Here is a 21,851-nt window from a genome sequence, read left to right on the forward strand (position 1 = left end):
AGTCCCACTGTACCACCTCCAGTCTCAGGATTACTTATTGTTCAAGTCTCTCCCAAACACTGCTCGGCAGGGTAGCTCTGTAGGTTCTCTGGATTACCAATTCAGAGAGGATGCTAAGCTAAAGGAGGAAAGCTCACCTCTTGGTGGTAATATGGCCAGGAAGATGCTTGTTTACACACACAGCTATGCTTGAAAGTAATTCAAAGGTCGGACCCTCAGCACCAGTCAAGAACCCTGGTTCGCTCAAACTGGACTGTGCCACATCACACAGCCCCAGCGCTAATTTCACAGCCATGATTATGGAGCAGACTGAATGCAAAATCAACCTGGCAATGATATACAGACTCGCTTAGCCATGTCCAAAGAAACAAGCATTCCTCAAGACGGTTGCTAAGAGCAACGTGCCTTAAGCACCACCTTTAGACCAGATGGAAGCAGAAAATAAGTGCTACTAGGAATTCAGCACACGAGATCAGTAACAGGCTGGTGACTTTTTAATCATTACTAACCTTCCCCTCCAAATAAAAGTGAACGCGTGGGGGAATTTAAACAAAATTGGAAACACACTGAGACACTACTCCCGGGAGAAAACGAGAAGCTTTCAGTGCCCCACAGAAAGAGATGCAGAGGCTGCTGGCAGCTCCCAGCGGTCGGTGAGAGGGTGAGAGGCACCGAGGCCGCCGCCTGCCCGGGGGGGCCACTTGCGGGCTGCCACATCCTCCACTCCCTCTGCGGTTCGCCCACTCCGCCGGGACCGCAGCCCTCCCGGCCCGCACAGCTCGGCTCAGAAGTGAGGTTCACTTTCCCTTCCGTCCTGTCCCTGCCTACTGCAAAACTCTGACAGAGCAGGCATCGTGGCCGGAACGTCTCCCTCGCTTGTTTTCTTATGCACATATGCAAGTGCGCGCACAGTCAGTGCTACTGAGGTTAATTTCGTGGTTCAGACGGGATAGTCTTTAAACTCTCTGCTTTCTTTGAAATCTCATTCTGATCTATGATTTTTGTTCTCTCTTTCTGTTGAGGGGGGAGGTGCTGGAACTCATGCAACTTTTCTCACATAGAACAGCCTTGTTTTTGTAGTGTAACGCAATGATTCTTTCGCAAGCGTGGAACAAGGCACAAACCATCTCTAACCCTAAACGCCAGAGAAGAGGCAAGCGAGTGGGAGCCCAGCCTCGAGGTGTCGGGTGACAGCGTCGCGACCGTGCGACATCCGTTCAGATGGAGCAGAGGCGGGCGGCCGAAACTTAACAACTACTTGACAGGTTTTAACTGATGAAGCATTGTGCTTTCCACTACTATGGAAACAAAATAAGGTACATTACGAGGGAGCCACGCAAGCTCCGCAGCCCCTTAGGCATAAGCGTTTGCCAGTCATTTTTCTCTCTATTGTTATTATAATTATCATCATCGTGCCGTTACTACGGCTACAATGAGCAGCAGTGTCAGAAAAAAACACAAAGCAATTCATGCCTCCGGATGCAAAATACACAGAGACTTCGGTGCCCGACAACGATAGCACGTCCCAGCTGTCCCCCAGAACCCCCTTAGGAGGCAATCCTACGTAAATCGCATTCGGGCTGAAACGCACAATGAAAAAGTGTCGAATCTTACCAAATCTTAATACATGTGTGGTTCCTTGAGAATATCCAATCCACAGTAAGCAAAGAAGGAGTCTAATGGTGCATCTGAAGACTGGATTAGTTAGAATAGGGGAAATAATCTTCATGATGTTTCTATGCACACACGCGCAGCCTTACTTCCCCCTTCTAAGCCGTCAGGTTTCTCGGTAAGGTGAGAATGAGGATAAGTAAACTGATGGCCCTCAGACACGATCACGGCATGGTCACAGAGAGAGGAGAGAGTCTACGCTTCCCAAACCCATTAGCAATCCCTGCATGTTCTTCATTCACTGCGCCAAGGAGCAACCTTCAACTGCAAGGAATGGTGGGACATCCATGTTAGTCGGGGGAGAATCCTTGAGAAATCCAAACACACACAACGTCCAGCCGAGTAAACCTGGGAGGCAAGAAAGGAGGAAAATCAATAGGTAATCCAGCTCGAGAAATCGCTGAGGTATCGCCACATAGCGAGAGTCAATGAGCACCAGCCGTTTCACTGGCGAAGCTTTTGCCGTGCTCCCATTCTACTGCACTGCTGCACAGTTTCTGACGCGAAGCCAAGATTAAGTGAGAGAAATTGAGATAGCTCCTCTCTTCTTAAGGCTGCCTGCCAGACAGCCTTCCTGATTTCTACTATGCAACAGATCTAATCGCCTAGCGTTGTCGGAGGAGGGAAAAAAAAAAAAAAAAAAAAAAAAAAAAAAAAAAAAAAAAACCAGCTTGGTTTTATTTACAGCTTTCTAATTGTTATTAGTCTTTTCAATTGTTCTGAACAATAGCTATAAGTGTCTGTGCAGGGGGCGGGGGTGGAGGAAAGGGCTATAGGAGAGAAGGGAATCTGTTTTATAAAAATCAATTCATGCATTTTAATAGCTGGCTGGCTCGAAATCACTTAGCTTTAGATCTGTGAAAGAGAATGCTGACGATAAAATCATGCATGTTGTCAAAGTAACGTTAAGGCTAAAAAAAGATAATGATATTTACATTTACTGACTGCTACTTGCATTAATGTATGAAAAAGGGAAAATGTGATAGTTTGCCTACTGCATGTCCTTAGGAACTTGCCCCGGATCCAGTGGTTACACAGTACCAGCCTGCTTTTGCAAGGGAAACAGGAACCGGCAGCGCTAGAACTGCCTTGTTGAATGCACAGACTTGTATTTCAGTTATGCTCTAAACAGTAACTTGTGGGTTTACAGATTTATATTTTGGATTCTATTTTGTCACTCTTTTTTTTCAGGCACAGCATTCCTTTCACAGTATTGCTGTTCCTCCTTGTACTGAAAGGTGTGTGTAGTTTGTCAGTTTGCAGTTTTCAGTGGGAACAATAGCACTGCCTAGTTTGATAGTGGTGCACTGAGTTTGTATCTACAACTGCAGTCATGGACTTTTGTCTTATGGCCAGATGTTCCAAAGAACTCACTCTCTAGAATAGATGAGACTTTTTTTTTTTTTTTTTTTTTTTTTTCAGAAATACAATTAGTTTTGTGCTTATAACCCCAAAAACAGGTTAAACTAGGACTACCAGACTTCACAGTCTAACAAAAGCTTTTGCTGAGTATACTTAAGCATTATTAAAAATATTAAAAGACAATTTCTATATTCCCCACAAGGAAAATGAATTCATTTTATTCTATATTCTGTCTGTAAACATCTTTTGTCTCCTTTATCTCCCTCCCTGACTTTTATTACCAGAGAAAATATCACTGAGAGACTTCCCCCACACATACATACAGATGAACACAGAATAAACGTGACTCTACAGAATTAAATGCTGATGATGCCAAGCAAATTAGAATAGTCTGAGAAATGTATCAGAAGGAGAACATGACAAAGGTGAGTTCCAGTTTGTTTTTAAATGATACCTCTGTATCATGGACATGTAAATAAGTAACAGCAGCATTTAAATTATTACTTGTAATGTTGGTGCTTTGTATCCCTGAAAGTGTTAGCAATTCACTGTAACTTTCTTATCATTATGGCTTTTGGTTTCCTCAGCATGCTTTTACTTAAAACACTGTAAAATGCTGATGAAAATAAATGCACGTTCTGTGAAAGGATTATTAAACATCATTGATTTTTTTTTTCTTTAAGATGGAGGCATAACTGCAGTGTCAAAAATAAGTATCATGAATGGCTAGTTCTGCAGTCTAGCAGGGAATTCAATGAGACGGTTTGACTACTGGAGCACTTTAAAAAGAACACCTAGTGTTAAAAGCAAGGATATCTAGCGACTCCTTCAGTTCACACTTAGAATATCTCCGAGAAAAAATGCACAGACGGAGATGCTCTTTCTTGTACTTGCTGTATCCCATTTTTTCCTCTTCTACTTTTTCATCTTTTATCTTAGTTGAAGAAATAAAACTCACACTGTTGAACACTGTGAGCGTTTCCTTCCTCATCTTTCCTGTAATGTTACTAAAATAGAGGACATTAGACATATTTTTAATTCTGACTGCTCATAGGTAGCTTCCTGCTCAAAGTGAATTTTTTATTTAGCTTACTTTTAGTAAGCGTTTATGAAAACATAAGATTCCTTAACAGCTTTAATACAATTGACAAGACAAACCTGGGACAAACTGACCACTTTAATGAATCTTATTAAAAATAAAATAAAATAAAATAAAAAAGTAGCTGTAATCAAGGCCAACAAACGTCCTAAATCACCGAGGCGTTTATAGAATAGATGGAATCATAAAACACCTTATGATTCATTGTTTTTGTTATTAAATGCTCAGCAGCCGCATCACACCCTCGGCCGCACGCATGGGACTGAGGGGGTTACCTCGCTGACCTCCCTCCGCCGACGGGAACAGCCCCAGCACCACGGACAGCGCCCGTCGCGGCCGACTCGGCAACTTTCAGCACCGCGGAGAGCGCTCCCGGCCCGCGCCCTTCCGCGGCGCCTACGCGGCGAGACCTACCGGTGCCGGAGAGACTATTTTCCCTCCAATCCTTTCACGACAGGGAAAGGAAATTAAAATATGTTATCGGCTTCTTTAGAGACACATCTTATACCTTCGATTATGTTAGCTGTCTCGCTATTTTATGACATTTTATGGGTTCAGGAGTATTGCTCTTCTTATCTGCTATCACACGTTGCCTAATGTTCGGCATTAACACCCTCTCCCTTCTCTCAAATCCCAACTCCCACTTTGAAGGGAGATCGTGGTTAATCCAGTACTGTCTTCTCAAGAAAATAACTTCCTTATTAAAAAGTAAATCTGGCAAGATATAAGATGTTTAGAACTCAAGGAATATTTGGGTTCTGAAGACAATTTACAGTCCATGCAGTTAAGTGAAGCATCAGAATACACTACTCTAAACTCCTTTTCTGTAAATTGGACTTTAGTTTCATTTCATCTTCATAGAGAGAGGAGGAAGAAAGAGTAACCTTTACAAAGATCCTTTTGTTCATCCTCCAAAATAATTTCAACACGGACATAGGAAAGTGCTCTTAAGTACTTTCATATTTCCTTCCTTGTAAGACATACAATTCAAAGGTTGGAGATCCCTAATAAAATATTCAGCTAGAGAAGCTCGTCTTGTCTCTTGGGGGCTTATCACCACTGTTATACATTGCTTCTCAGATTAAAATCTTTATGAAACTGTCCTCTTTGCTTCAGTGATCAGCAAATGGGAAATCCACAATTCCTTAGTTATATGTTTTAATTTATTTTACATTTTGGACCTCTATAGTAGACATGGTAGTAATACATTTTTAATACACAAGGACAATGTCCAAGTGAAGGTGGTATGAAAAATAGTATTTCAGCTACAGGAGGGGAAGGAGAATAGATCATCTAAGGCCTTTACATCTTTTCTGAGTGATAAAAGCCTACTAAATTCTTCAAGTATGTGTCAGGTATAAATGGTGATCTTATGTACCTAATGCTTCATTCGGAAAGGAGAGATGTGATTTTGATTACCTTATTATATCAGGCACTTTTTTCCTTCAGATCGTATTTTCATGTGCTGTTATCATAATAAAAGTTAATCCACTTCCAGCTAGCTGCCACCTACTGGGATGTATAGTTTTACCATATCACTTTTAAAAGGAAATGGCTTTCGTTTTCAGGTCAGAACTATGTCTCTATGAATAGATGATAGATTTTTTTTTTAATCACTTAATGTACAGTTTTGTCCTCTCCCAACAACAATGTATATAAATTTAGTATGTATAAAACATATGATGGCCAGAGCTTTGTTTCTCGGACTTTTTTTTTTTTTAAATATTTGCAAGTGCTTGAGATTCACATACCACCACAGTCCCCCTACTGTTGCAGTCTGGTGTGTGGAGAGTCATAGTTTACCGCAACACCTGACCAGCACCTCCAGATCTCCAGGCACGAGTGGTGCAGCTTTGCTGACAGTGCAGTAACGCAGTCCTCCCTTTTCAAACGTTTGCTGAGTTATTCGAATGATTGTTGATAGTATCACTGAAAAACACATCGCAGCCCACTTGCACTTCCCTCCCACCAGCTATAAAAAACATAGGTCCCCTCCGTGTGCTATTATTAGCTCAGTTCAAATTTACAACCAAGTTTCTGCTGCGCTGATAATTAATGACATTTTAAGATGGTAATTAATTTTCAGCTAGCGGAAAGACGTTCATTCTAATTAACAAACTGAGTATGCAATAGATTAACTTGTTCAGGCACCTTTGGGTATCACAGCAATGCACTTTCCTAGCAGGTTTTAAGCAGCGAGAACAAACATTTATGACATTATCTACAGATCAGCCTTTCGCCCCTTCAGTTTGCTTTGTGGCTGCGGAAGCTGTGAAAGATTTTGGGAGGAGAGGAAGCATGTATAACGTTTTCCACGCTCTACTCCACTAAAAGTTTCTAAGGGAAACGTGAAGAGAGGTGTCATTATGAAGTGTCCATTCCTTTTCAGCGCGCACAGGGCTCTCTCAGTCGTGCCGCCGCTGTAGGCAGGAATGTCTCTGGCATCATACAGAGAGTGTGAGCACCCTGGCGGGGTTAGCGATGGATGCTCGCCCAGAGAATGCTGAATTTGTTCGGAAACCAACGCCAGGACTGCCGACAGCCGAAAGGTGGGATGGCTGCACCGGCAGTTGGCGCCGGGGCAGGGGCAGGAGGAGACCTCACGGAAGGAGAGCCAACAGTCTGTGGGTTGTCCACCCACAACTCGAGTGAAGTTAGAGCTCGTTTCTCACCTCTCCTTCCCCAGTCGGGGGGGACACCCCCGGGCTCGGCCACCTCCAGCCCGGCGGCTCAGGGCTGCTGAGGGAGTCGGACAGGGGGCAGCGGGTGAGCTACGCTGCCCTGGACGCTGGCCCCACTTCTCACAGTAAGGTGAGGAGAAAGGCAAAGGAGAAGAAGAATGGAAGGCTACAGAGCCCAGCGGCAGGAGCCGGCCAGCTTCGCGGTGCCCGTGTCTGCCAGCTCAGCGCCCGCTTTGCCCAGAGACACCTGGCTGGAAGACAGCGCGGTGGCAGCTCTCCCGGCAGCGCAGATACCCACCCGCCGCCGCCGCCACCACCCCACCGCTGCCCCTCACTCGCATGCACCCCTTCGAGCAGCCGGAGACCCCGGGACGTCGTCCTACCTTGAGCTGCGGGCGGGAAAGCGGGGAGGGAGAGGAAGGCGGAGGCGGGGGGAGGAAGGGCGGTGGCAGGACGCCGGGGGATGCCCGGGCTGCGGTGCAGCCGGCGGCCGGGCACCACTGACGGCGGCAGCAAGCAGCGGCCGAGGGAGGGAGGGAGGGAAGAAGGGAGGGGAAGGGGAGGGAAAGGAGGGAAGAAGCGAGCGAAGGAAGGAGGGAGGGAGGGAGGAAAAGAGGGAAGGAGACCCGCCTCCCTTCGGGAGCGCTGCACAGCTCCCTTTAAAGGAGCAGAAACCCGCTTCCTCCGCGGCCGCCACTCCGGGCTCCGCAGCGCCGAGCGCTGCCGGGCCAGCAGCAGCAGCAGCAGCGGGCAGGGGCGGCTGAGTAGAACCGCTCCCAGCTCCCCCTCTACTGCTCCAGGGGCCGAGCTCGGCAGACAGCGCGTTTTCAGAGCACGGGAAATCCGAGATCCTGAGCGGGGTCCCCAGTTCCATTTTGCATGTATGGAGGCTATGCGAGGGGTCGGACCCTACCGCCCTCAAAACTGCACGCAGCAACCCTTTCCCTGTCCCCGTGGCTGCAGGGGTGACAGAAATGTCTGGGTGCCCTCAGCTGCTTCTCTACATCATTCTCACGGTGAATCCCTCCTGCACCCCCCCAGCCTCCTTCCTCCTTGAACTAGCAGGGACAGAGCTCCAACAATTTTACCAATCTTGTTCAGAACGGAAGGAGCTGGGACAGCAAGGCTGTGGGGTCGAGAGAGAGGGCAGGCAGCAGCCAGCCAGAGCCCGCGGCGTCGGGAAGGCAGAGCGGGGGCCTCCACGCCCGATCCACTTCTTAATAACAGCACTGAGGGATGTGGGGGGGGGGGGGGGGGGGGGGGGAGCTCCCGTAACGAGTCGTAGTGCAAAATGCAGCCTCCACAGCCCCCTGCAGGACTGCCAGTGCTCTCCTCTCGCCCCCTGCCCCGGTCGCCCCCGCAGCTCTACAGGCGTCTGCCCGATTTCCCCTTTTCTCCTCCCTAATTTGTTTGCCGGCTCACACATGCCTTGGGTCGCGATAGGAATCCCCTCATGCCTATCCCCGCCCCACTGCCTTCCCGAGGTTCGATCTACCGTCCCCTCGCTTCTCCTTCACGGCCAATGCCCGTCCCCACATCCGCACCCCCAGAAGATGCTCAGGCGTTGCCCTGCTTCATCTGCCCGGGCATCCAGCAGGGAACCGCGGTTATAGGGGGCGGAGGGGCTCGAAAAGCGCTCGAGAGGTGGGGGTTGGTGACTGAGAAGCTACTATAATTAAGTAAACAGCAGAGTTGTTGTGCGAAATAAATAGTCAATGATCCCATTGTCTAGGCAAGCGCAGGCGGCACAGACCGCGCCGGGCTCGCCGCGATCGGGCCGCTGTGACTTGCAGCTTAATGGCCCCACAGCACAGCCCTTAATTACTAATAGCGCGCTGCCGCGGCCGACAAAAAAAAATCATTAGTCACTTCATTTGCCTGAGGCCGTAATAGAGATAGCTCAGGTCAAAAACAAACGCGGTGACAAAGCGAAGAGCTGAATGTCACCCTCGGAGCGAAGGTGGCCGGCAATGAGTGGGTTGCTGCTTGTGGGGCCGGCGGGCAACCCAACGGGGAGACCCCGCAAACCTGAGCCTGAGAGAACCTGAAGGAAGAAAAGGCATCACGGGGATGGCCACAGAAGCCGCTACAGGACCTCCAAGACCTGAGGAGGGTGGGAAACGTGTGAGATCTGATGAGCAAATAAGAGTTGTTCAAGCAGTGGCTCTGTGCAAGCAGAGCGATTGATCTCTCTTTTGTCTTTTGTCACGGAGCACTTCTGCTCTGTTACTATCCCGAGTTTTCAGACCAGGCAGACACGCGAATATGGGACTCAAAAGTGTCTTTCTGAGATGAGAGAAAGGAAGGCAGGAGAAGAGAAGGGATGAGGCATTTGAGGTCTGATACTGCATGTAGGTTATGTAATACCTTCATGTAATCATTTCACCTAAACTACATTCATGCAGAATCTTTTCACTTGTTGCCTGGATAACAATTCTGTCCTGACATGAGACTGTCAATGATAAACAGCCCACAGCAGTTAACACAGAATCTGGGTCTACCTCAGACAGGAGATTCCCAGTGTCACCAGTGCTGTTATCAACAATTATCACTGTGGATATATGAGAACTTTACATATGCATAATTATTATTCAAATTAAAAAAAAAAAAAAAAAAAAAAAAAGTAGGAGCAGGAAGACATGAATGAGCCTAAGATCACAACACTACAAATCAGTGACATAAAAGGAAGACAGTTCAGGATTCTATTTTCTTAGGCCTTGACTACTGCAAAACCACCAAATTTCAATAGTGATGAAGTTTCTTGTGATGATTCTTCCTATTTACACTGTGGAAGCTTTGAAAATTATCAGTACTGACCACCAGAAAGAAGCATATAGGAACACACAAGCCTAATTTGTGAAAATACAAAATGAGATGCACAACAGAATGTGTCACACCAAGCCCTGGACCTCTGAAAGAAAAAAACAAAAAGAAACAAAAAGCTCACAAACAAACAAAATCCCATTAGCTTGCTCAGTTGATCCTTTTCTTTGAGGTTAATTATTTTAATGATATGTAAAGCTGTCAAAAGTGAAGATACATATTTGCTATCTTTTCACCAGTTATTTGAAACTTTTTGGAAATATCAATAGAATTTCAAACCTTGCAAAAAAGTAAATGAATTTGTAGAGATCTTTATGAGAATATTTTCTAGTTTTGTTTTTTTTTTTTCCCCTCAGAACTATTTCTAAAGACACAGAATTAAATAATCTGGGTTTAGTACAGTTCCGTCTCATTAGATGCATTTACACCATTTAGTCTTAGAGGTGATGTAAACTTGTAGCCTAATCTCCTTAAGCTTAAAAACAAACAAACATGAACAACAACAACAAGACAAAAACTAAGGATGACAAAATTTTTACTACATAAATGTACCATTAGGACTCTGAACATTCAATATATATTTTTTTGTTTCTCACTTGAGTCAGCTATGCCAGTGTAAACATTGACAGAATTTAAGATCTATCAAAATGATTTCAAACGAATTCTATGAAAATGGCAGATCTACAAAGAACCACAGCTTACCAACATCATCTCTTAGGTGTTCCTATATAAGCTGTTCTGTTCAAATTAATGCCCCCCAGTCTGAATATTGACACTTGTTCAGGATGAGTAATTCACAACTTGTGTTCTGGCATGGAAAACAATGGAGGGAACCATTGAATCATAGAGTGGCTTGTGTTGGAAGGGACCTCAAGGATCATGAAGCTCCAACCCTCTGCCACAGGCAGGGCCGCCAACCTCCACATTTAATACTAGGCCAAACTGCCCAGGGCTCCATCCAACCTGGCCTTGAACACCTCCAGGGACAGTGCATCCACAGCCCCTCTGGGCAAAATCAACATTCATAGGCAATTGCAATATATTCATTTTGTTATTCCTGTCAGATTTTTTTTTTTTTAACCTTTTTGTGGTTTTGAAAAACACTCGTTTGTCCTTCAGGAAATCTGTGTCCTACTGCTATGTGACAGGGAGTTCTGGTACAGTTCATGATCAAATAAAGATTCACTGTCATATTAGTTAAGTCAAGGAAAATCCTCCCAGATTTCAACTCTCCTCACAATTCTTTGTGGCTTTTAATGATGTTCTTGTTATAGTCATATTCATAGTCAGGCTGGTTGTACGTAACAAATATCATACTTCCTGAAGTCAAAACGGGATTTAATAAGTGAGAAAAAAAAAATCTTTTTCTAGAGGTGATAAATCCCTGTTCTGGTATTAGCCACTTGAGGGAGACAACGAGCCACAGGTTACATTTGTTAATTGAGAGATTTGCACTCATTGCGCGTTACTGTTAATTTTAGAAGTATAGGGCCAGAGGGTTTTCTTCTCTCTCCACTGTCAAACAAGATGGGCTCATCTCCTGACTTTCACTAATAGCTCTTAGGGATATGTAGCCTATCCAGATGACATCCTGGATTGCAGAAATAATATCTCACACTTGAGCAACCTGGCCAAGCTCTAATTCAACTTACATGTTGATGCTTTTTTGTTTTAGAGATGCAGTGAAGTGTACTACATACACAAGAAGCTTAAGGTAAAACATTACTAAGAACCACAAATGAATGAAAGCATTCTTTGAGCTTGAATACCAACAGATAAGTATGACGTGAGTATTTTGTTTAATTTACATTGGTGCCAGCCGCAATGCAGTGTACAATATTCCTCAAGACTTCAGAATATTATATAAGAAACATTAAAATCTTTCAGTAACATTATGTGGGTATGCAAATGCCACTTCCATCTTTAAGAAGGTTGAGAAGGATGATTCAGGGGGCTACAGGCTGGTCAGACTCACCTCCATTCGTAGGAAAGTGATGGAGCACAGAAACCATTTCCAGGACAATAAAATCACTGCAGATAATCAACACAGATTCAGAAAAGTTCACGTTTGACCAAAGAAATTAGATGCATGGAAGAAAAATGTTAATAGCTGGATCAGGAACATCCTGTAGGAATATACCAAAAAAAAAAAAAAAAGATGGAAGCTAGACTTAAAAAGTAACTACAATGAATATAAATATATAAATGTAAACAAGAACTGGATACGCCAACACTGGATGCCTTATAAAAGAGCCCTAAACAGAACTCCAGTCAATAAGAAAACGAAAGCTCCCATTTAATTAGTGACGAGCAGAATTATCTCTAGTATGAGTCAATGCCAGAATAGGCAAGTTTGAATTATATGAGAGTACACTCTGACAATGTGAAGAAATGTTATCATTGAAACAAGTCTCAAACTTCAGTAATAATAAGAGAATGAAATGGGTCTTTGATCATTATGCTTTTTCATGTCCCTCTCAGAATCTACCATACTAAAAAATTAACATTAATCATGCATCAATGAGCTGCAACAGTTTTTGTATAGTTGTATAGTTATATTACCAGTATACTTGACCCAAATCGTCCTGGCACAAAGGACTTTGTGTTTGTTGTCACACTTATAATACTAGCAGAGACCTTTTTTCAAGTATTTGAGCGATCTATTCATAGCAAACTTTTATAATTAATTTTCAGGAGTAACTATGTTAAATATTCTTCCAAATGCCTAACCTTGAAGAAATAATACAAATAGGATTGATAGTTGATAAATTTAACATACATCTGAGAGTAGGCCTCAATCCTCAAAAATGCAGCCATTTAAACCAAGTCATCTTTTACATTGTCTGATGAATTACAATTTATCTTATTACTTGTCCTGAGACTTAGGAATCAACAGCATCCATTGTCATTATTCAGATACACTATGCCACATATCACATGTTAGTTGTGACAGCCACACAGTAGCTTAGTCTTTAGTGCTAGCTACTCACTAGGACAAATGTTAAAGGATGCTTCATTGACTTCCAATTTTCAGAATAAAAGAATTACACTTTACTACTGTGTAGAGAATTGCCACAAGACCTGTGCAGTGTTTAAATCTCTTTGAGGTTTTGGAAACTGAATTTCACCTAAAGCAAGCATACACTTCTAATCTACCTTGAAATTATTTTAGTTAGACTATACAAAGTGTATTTAGTTCATTTCAGGGGGGCAAGGAAATTGCTCCACAATTCAGACTGAAGCAGTTTATCAGATATACAAAGCCATGTCTATTATATGAAAACATTCCTTAGAGTTTATTCCTCTACAATATGCATTTTACGTATATAGAAAGTCACATAATGTGACATTATATTTTAAAACATAATAATGACCTACTTTAGGAATCATAACCATAAATGAAATAATGGAGCCACAAACAGTATGTAAATTCAACATCTTAATGAAATTATTCGAATGTTTATTCATCCAATGCTTTTTTACATTTTACAAAGCATTTATAAGAATCTTTAATTCCTTAATTTATTTGATGTCTCATTCATTTATTGGGAAAAAGAAACAAAAGTTTCAAATCAGTCTGAACTTTTAGTGGAAAAAAATCTTAGCTATTGGGAGAACAGTTTAAGCACAGTAGTTACCTGGATTTAAATATTTATTTAAATGCCTTTTCAAATTAGTATCTGAGAAATGATGGTCACAATTTAGTGAAGACTGTCTATTTAACATCCCAGTTTTGTACAGCCCCAAAAATTATCTTGATAGTTTAATTTCTGTATATTGTTATAATCCATTGTCCAGGAAAATCTTCCAGAAGCAAAAAGGACAAAAGAGGGCTTATTTTTCATTATCTGAGATTTCTGGAGTTTTAAAGTTGTTAAAGAAAAAAAGGATGTTGGACATACTGTTATGAGAGAAAAAGCAGGACAAAGAAGATTGATGAATCCAGTGCTGTAAAGAGAACAACCAGAACCTAAAACTGAAACAGAAACTAAAAATCAGGGAGGATAAGAGAAATCAAAGTATTTGAGTTGACAGGCCCCTCACTGCGAGGAAGGGAGGAACTGAAGGAAAGGAAATCTGAAAGGAAATAAAATATTTTAAAAGTACTGAAATTGCTTGAAAGCTGAGAGAAGGTTGAAACAACTGCCAGAAGAAGTGAAGTCTTGCTGAAGATGAAAAAAGCCACACAGGCTATTCTTGGACAACTTAGGAGAGTTTGATTCTGCTTAACACTATGTACCATGCAAAGCATCTTTATGGAAGTTTTTAACTCAGTCTGCAATCATTCTAACTAGTTAGCATTTTACTCCCAATATGGCCTATTTTTTGTGTCTAAAAATAGTGAACAAGGAGGCCTTGAGATCACCAGATGATCAGACTGACTTTCTTATCAAATCCAATGTCCAGTCCAAAGAGAAACTGAGAAATATTCTAATATCCTAGATTCACTTAAAACAAAAAGATAACAAAACTACCTCAGTGTGGCCCCCCTATTTCAGCGTTGTTGTTTTTTTTATTATTATTATTTTTTCTCCTAGCAGATAAGGGGCATAAGTTGTTTTTTTTTTTGTTTGTTTGTTTGTTTTTTGATACAAAAGAGAAGTGATTCATCTTTTCCAAACACAGGATAACCTTTAGGTAGCCCTTCAGGTAGAATACATAAATTAAATTAAAATTCTCATCCCAATAGGATAAATTTAATATGGAGACCAAGAAAGAAGAGACAAGCACATTGAATCAAGATTTAATTTGAAGTCAAATGCTTTGCTGTTTTTGTTTCTTTCAGTCTTGACACACGTCCAAGAAGGTAGAATTAGAAGTAATGATACTTCTGTCTTTCATGTTTTATTAACAAGCCTCTTAAAACTGGAAAACACATAAACAAAAAAAGAACAGAAATATTTCTATACATTACTGAAGAGGAACCTGAGATAGAGCAGAAATAAAATCAAGTGAAAACTAGCTCTTACTAACAGTAATTTCTTCTACATGCGACTGCAACTTAAGTAGCTGGAACACATATGAACCAACGTGATAACTCCTACTCTTTCACTTGTAATGAGAAATGGGAACATTTCACCAAGTTATAAGAACATTTTCATGTAACTCTCTTTATTTTACAGTAGGTAGCACTGTGAGTCAGATGATTAAATAAAATTTGGAACTTTGAGTAGCAAGTTTTTCCCCAGGTCTCTCAGATGAAATAATTTAGTATAGATTTCTCTATAGCAGGTAGAATATGTCTTGAGCAAAGTCTAAACTGTTGCTTTATTACACCCAAGGAGCAGAATAAAATTAGATTAAATCACTTAGATACTATCTGAAATCTAAGGTAGCTGCATGTCTGTAACTAATATGAGAACCTGTCCAGTGAACTAGCTGCAGCACCAATTGATGGTGGTGTTATTCACCATCTTATTTGCAAATAGGCAATATTATTTCATGACAACCGCAATTTTTGAAAACAGGTATTTAACAAATTTATTATTTTCTTAGCCTTTTAGCTTAGGAAAACCCTATATAAAGGATGTTCTTCTACAAGGAAATAAGAATTTAAAGTACCTCCATTTGTAGATATTCAGAATGGAAACATACTTTTGAGAAAAATTTCTCCACATTATAAATTACGTCTTATGATATCAAAGCACTGACAATATTTTTCTGTTATATTATGGAAGAGTCATACTGAATCTTACTAAAACTAATCCTATGCAATCTATACAACATTGGCTAAGCTAGCTAAATCAGTACAGTGAGTTTTCGACCATTTCTAATCTTATGCTTAGAGCTGCAGTTGTTCAGCCTGTGAGATGGAAATCTCTTATTACAGTCTACCTATAATTCATGTCAGTGTAGTATAAAACTAGAGGCTTTGCCCTCCATTTCCCCTGCAGTGTTCATCTTGTCCTTTTGTGCTTATGACGAAACAAAGAAGCACTTATTTATATACTATATAGGATATTCACAAACTAAACAGAAAATTCTCAGCTATTTAGAGCTTAAATTGGTAACCCCATATCATTTAACAAACAGAATAATAATAGTAAAGATATAGTAGAAGCTTTAGTCTTCTCATAGTACCAAAAAAAAAAAAAAAAAAAAAAAAGATGAACGACCTGAGCTGGTCAGCTAGTCATTTTACAATCAACGAAATACAAATAATAGATTTAGTTACTCAGTTGTGTGAGAACCCTCTTTGCCTTCTGTCTCAAAGCTTGCTTCCTGAGGTATTTCTTGTGATAAGACTCTAACTGATTTATGGAGGTGGCAAATGATGGGTGCTACCGTGTGACAATCAACATCACTTTGACATTTGAAAGCACCTTCCTCCAGAGCTGCTTGCCTCCAGAAGAGAGTGCTCAGGAGTGGTTACTGGCGAAAGATCTGGCCTAATAGCCCCAGCTTGGTGTGGGAAAATTGGGGAACGATACCATCGTGCCCTGTGAGAAACAGGATGCAGATGGACATCCCTTCTTCCTCTTATCTGCTGGCAAGGCCCGGAAGATGATGATAAAGGAGTTTCTGCTGAGATCCCAGAGCCAGTAGCTGCCACTCCAAGGAGATCTGACTCAACCACTTCTGAGCTGTCACTCAAAAGAGAGCTGACTCGACCACTTTCGACTTATTTATAAGTTTGTACTGCCATCGTGGTCGTCATCGTCGTGGACACCGTTGTCAACAGAACAACAACGCCTGACGACCCACCACTACTGAAAATCAATGACTGAACTATGAACCACGTTGGACCCATGGTGGTGACTTTCTCCCTCTTGCTTCCTATAGAGACTCCTTGCTCCTACTTCCTATCTTTTCTGTTGCCCTTCTTCCCTTTCCCATCACCCTAATTTGTACCTATAGAGACTTCTTGCTCCTACTTCCTATCTTTTCTATCACCCTTCTTCCCTTCCCCATCACCCCAATCCGTAATAGTGTCCATCCTCCCCTTTCTTCATCTCCCTTATTAACATTTGCAATAAACTGGTTGGACCAACATTTGAACCGTTGTTTCTTAATCTCACACTGGGTATACATAGATCAAAGAACCTCCTCTCCCTCCTATAAATTGGAGTGAGACAAGTTGAACCTCATTTGATGGGAATATAAAACAACAAACACAGATGTGAAGGTTTGAGTTGTAAGCATCCAAAGCAGGATGAGTCCAACTCAGAGAGCCTGATCTCCTTTCTTAGAAGCCTTAAACATTTTCAGTGTGCCAATCTTATTATATTTTAGCTGTCAACATCTAAATCTCTTATTAAAACACAAGAATATTTGAAAGACTTATAATTTGATCATAGTTCAGTGATTTTCTCAAGGAAAATGACAGACATACCACTGCTACACTATCAGCCACGCTTTAAAGCGCAGAGGAAAAAACACCTTATTCTTTCACAGAGGTTAGGCATTTGCAGATCACTTTGAACTGAAGTTCTGAAATAGGATATCTCTGTCCAAATTTAGACAACAGCATCCAGAATATTTGTCATCTGCTTTCTAGTCAATCACAAACAGTAAGATTTTTTACAGTGAGATGGATCTGACCCATTTAATTAATTAGGATGAAGTAACTCAAGTTACCAGAAATAGGTCTTCAAGTAAAGACTGACTGTAATAAAAAGTTCTGCTTTTTTGAATTATTAATTTACAAGAGTTGTGGTGTTTTTTTTGTTTGTTTGTTTTTTAATTTTAAACAGAAGTTTAGTTCATGGAATAAGAGAGAGTTTGTTGTGGTTTCTGATTTCATGTTTTATATTTTAAATAAATGTATGTATATTACTAAAATCACAGAATGGTTGAGGTCAGGAGACACCTCTGGAGGTCATCTGCCCCAACACCTCTGCTCAAGCAAGGACATCTAGGACATCCAAGCAGCTTTTCAAGATCTTTGAGGAGGAGACACACAAACTCTGGGCAATCTGTGCAGTTCTCTGTCACCTGCACAGTGAAAAAAAGAAAAGTGTTTCCTAATGCTCAGATGGAACTTCCCATGTTTCAGTTTGTGCCCACTGCCTCCAGTCTTGCCACTGGGCACCACTGAAAAAAAAATTGGCTCCATCTTCTTTACAATCTCAATTAGATAATTTTACATAGTTCCCCATTCCTGAAGGTGTTTAAGGCTAGGCTGGATGGGGCCCTGGGCAACCTGATCTAGTGATTGATCTAGTGATCTGTAACCCTGCTCGCAGCAGAGGGGTTGCAACTAGATGATTCTTGAGGTCCCTTCCAACCCAAACCATACTATGATTCTAAGATTATGATTTTATATGTTCATAAAATCTCCCTCAAGTCTTTCATTTTCTAGGTGAAACAATCCCAGTTCTTTCAGTTTTCCTCATAAGAGAGATGCCCCAGTCCCTTAATCATCTTCATGGCTTATGTCAGACTCTATCTATTATGTCTATATTGTAGTACTTGGAAGCCCACAACTGGGTACAGTACTCCAGATGTGGCGTTACCAATACAGAGTAGAAAGGAAGGATCACCTCCCTTGACCTGCTGGCAATACTTAGACTAATGCAGCTAAAGATACCATTGGCCTTTGCAGCAAGGGCACATTGCTGGCTCATGTTCAGCTTGGTGTCACCAGGACCACAAGGTCCTTTTCTGCAAAGATGCTTTGCAGCTGGTGTTTTCCAGCACATACTGGTAACTGGAATTGTACAGGTCTTTGTACCCATCCAACTTCATAATGTTCCTGTCATACTCTTTCTCCAGTCTGTCTAGCTCCCTGTGTATGGCAGCAAAACCATTTGGTGTATAAGCCTCTTTCCTCTCTTTAGCAAACTTGAAGAAGGCACACTCTGCCCCATCATCCACATCATGACGTTTTGAATAAGGTTACATTCTTTATTGACCCCCAGGGTATACTACTAGTTACTAGCTTCCAGCTAGACTAGGTGTCACTGATCACCACCTTCTGGGCTTGACCATTCAATCAGTTTTCAGCCCACCTCACTGTTTGCTCAACAAGCCCACACTTCATCAACTTCTGCATGAGAATCTTACAGGACAGGTGGTGTTGCACTATAACATCACCTTTACCTGTCTTTCCTTTAGTCTTACTGCGTAAACTCTCTGTCACCTCCACATCTATCTCCAAGTAGAGCTACATGCACTCTTCAGCTGCTCTCACATAAAGGGCAATTCCCTCCCCTCATCTTCCCAAACTGTCCTTCTATCTCTTCATTGCAATACTTCAGTCATGGAAGCTATTTCACCAGGTCACCGTGATCCCAACAAGATCATAGCACTGCAACTGTACACACACCTCTAATTCATGTTTATTCCCCATAGTGCATGCATTAGTGTACAGGCCCTTCAGAGAGGCACCTCTGCATAATGAATTCTTATAAAATTTTTGGAGGATTTCTCCATTATGGTGCCTTGTTGGCATTTCCTTTCTTGCGCATGAGTTCTGGAGCTGAGCCTGCTAAATTCCTGTTTTGAGAAAGTTGTGTGTTCCTCCCCATCACATCACCCTTTGCTTATTGATCCCGGCTGTCACTCCCCGACAGAAATGCTGGTTGTTCTCTCTGTCCCCCAACATCCTTATTTTAAAGCCCTTCTTAGTAGGTCAGCCATTGCATTGGTGAATATATATGCGTGCATAAGTACTGCGCATGAATCTACACTGTAATATGTAAATGAAGGACAATAAGGTGGGACATATTTATTCCCTTCACATTAAATCTCTAATAGGGCAGTGTGAGGTAGGAATTACATTGCAAATTGTATCGTGGAACAGGCTACAGAAAATACTACTTTTCAAATGAGTGCCGTCAGAACAATTTACTTCTGTACTTTATGTTATATTTTTTATATCTTATTTTCTTTATGAGGATTTTTGTCCAGTATTTTTAAATCATAACTAGTGTAAAGCCATGAAACTTTTTTCAAACATCTCTTATTTGAGAGGTTCTACAAAAGATTAAAAATGAGGTAATAAATACAAAACTGCTAAAAAACCATTACAAAAAAAATAATAATTTTTAAAAAAAAGCTTACTGTACACCTAAAACTTGCTTATGTTTTTGCTTGCACTACCTCAGCACAGAAATACCATTGCATGGCATAGTAATTTTTGAAGAGTAATTTTTTAATGCCAGAAGTACAAAAAGTATTTTTTAAAATACAATTGTGTTATAAGATTAAATGCAAATGCATTTAGAAAAAATATAATTCTGAAAGCTTAAGAAATGGGAACATTGTACTAACATAAATGCCATAGTTATTATAACTAATATGTAAAAATGAAGTACTGTGTTATTGGTCGTGGGCATTATCACATCTAATATCTGTAATCCAAATGATGGAATTATTAATCAAACAGAAAATCTTTAACAGACTGAAATGCCCAGTGAGAACAAGGTGCACATAATTTAGTCTGACCATGAAGCAGTGTATGTTTAGCTGACTGTTACCAGCTAAACTGAAGACTCTCAAATCTACATCTGCTCCCATAGTGTCACATGGAAATAGTCTATGTCTTCGAATAAAAGAATATTCACTTAATAAAAAAAAAATTACATTAGTATTCCTGTTAACATCAAAGACAGCTGCAAGTTCTTTGTATAGGTGTCTGCACAGAGACTCAGACCTTCAGTCATGTTGACCTCAATTAATGGATTATTCAGTTTAAAAGACTGCTTCTAAAGTCTTATATGCATTCCTGTGCTTTTTTTCATGAAAATTACTATGCTGTGACGGGTTTCTGTATAAAAAGCTAGTCACTATGGTCCCCTCTCTTTTTGGGAGGCATTACCATACAAAGTACTTTTGGGCAATCTTCAGAGTCAAGCAAGGTTCCTCTTATCCCCTTCTCCTATGCTGCCCTTCCAGGAATGAGTTAAAAGAACTGAGGAAATCAACTGGAGAATTTGCATTCCCTCCAATGAAGTATATTGTATTTACTATTTCTATTCTCTTTTTTTTATATTAGCATAAACCAAGACTAACTTCAGAGCATTCAGTAAAGTTTTGCACAAATGTAAGATCAATACAACTGATTGAAGAGTCAGGCCTTACATCTCTATAATTTACAAAGTTCTTTAGATCTGCTTTATAAGCCCTTATTCCAAATTATAAATACTTATGATAGTAAAGAAACAAACAAAACAAGCAACAACAAAAAAAAACATAGATCACTCCGAAACTAATGCCTCCTAGTTATTTCCATTGAAAATACAAAAGATACAAAGAGCACAATAACACTGTTTGATAGAGCAAATTCATCTACAAAACACTATTTTACAAAACTGTCACTGCTATTAACTATGTATTTTCACCAGCGACAAACAAAATCCTGCACAGCATGCTTATAAGAATCTGCACCAGTGGAGGTGACCTGCTGTTGCTGTCACCACTGCTGAAACACATCACCCACTGCCTTACTGTACTAACATCCAACTATTTGATCTCCATAAACGTTTAGCAGGCATTGATGAATGAATGTAAATGGGGTGCCATTTTTCTGCATGGAGGGAGTCAGTTCCACCCCTTTGCTTCCTATGTACTTCCCTGTCAGACGCCATGTAATAGAATATTGGTGGGAATATTCAACCTCTGCTGCCATACCACCAACATCATCTTCCGGCACTGTGGGCCAACATTATAAAATAGGAGGCATTTCTTTCATATTTGCTCTTGTAAAACCTGAAAAATTTTGATCCAGTATATATATTTACCCAGTTGTCCAAATTTATCCTATCTCTCTGTTTAACTTTACATAAAATGTAATCATGTCAGACAAATTTGCTATAAATTAATATGGCATATTATCCCAAAACATCTCAAAAAAATCTCAACATATTAGTCTTCTATAATACCCCCAATGTCCATTATTACCGATGGTGTTATAAAGGAAAGGGAGTAAGCATTCACACTAGGGATTCTTACAACAATGGTAGGATTCTTAGAGACGTAAGAACTACAAACTTCAGCACTCTTAACAGTGACAATAGCATATATCAATTATTGGTGGAAATCACTCTGGAGGACAAAATCCTAAACAATTTAAGCTTTCATGTTGACTTTACATAATAAAAATGGAAGTAGCCTGAGGTGGAACTCAGGGCTGAATTTGCTGCCTCTTTACTAGCAAGACTGCTCATGTGGTGCCACGACATGAACATGGCTGGGTGTCTGAATATTGTGTTTTATAAAATTCATTAGAAAAGTTTATTCTGATAGAGTTAGAAGACAGAATCTGAGAAAGC

General features: G+C 41.0%; 1 protein-coding gene and 1 long non-coding RNA gene across 5 annotated transcripts in view; one reads left to right on the forward strand and one right to left on the reverse strand.

Annotated features, from left to right (window-relative positions):
• The window catches only part of GRIK2 (glutamate ionotropic receptor kainate type subunit 2), a 371,621-nt gene extending 364,278 nt beyond the window's left edge, over positions 1-7,343 (reverse strand). For all 4 annotated transcript variants that reach the window (XR_006938767.1, XM_040697879.2, XM_015284533.4 and 1 more), the window contains exons 1-2: positions 7,197-7,343; positions 1,615-2,019 (exon numbers count right to left, since the gene is read on the reverse strand). Coding sequence is in view for 3 of the 4 variants with exons in the window: in XM_040697879.2 (XP_040553813.1) it covers positions 1,615-1,729 (115 nt within the window). In the remaining variant the exon portion in view is untranslated. The remainder of the gene's footprint in view (positions 1-1,614; positions 2,020-7,196) is intronic.
• On the forward strand, positions 548-5,823 carry LOC101751234. The gene is made up of 3 exons (XR_001466041.4): positions 548-926; positions 3,318-3,458; positions 4,361-5,823. It is a non-coding gene; the product is annotated as an uncharacterized LOC101751234 (long non-coding RNA).
• Positions 7,344-21,851: the final 14,508 nt, after the last annotated feature.

This window comes from Gallus gallus, chromosome 3 (assembly GCF_016699485.2).
Source record: "Gallus gallus isolate bGalGal1 chromosome 3, bGalGal1.mat.broiler.GRCg7b, whole genome shotgun sequence".
In the NCBI taxonomy this organism is placed as follows: domain Eukaryota; kingdom Metazoa; phylum Chordata; class Aves; order Galliformes; family Phasianidae; genus Gallus; species Gallus gallus.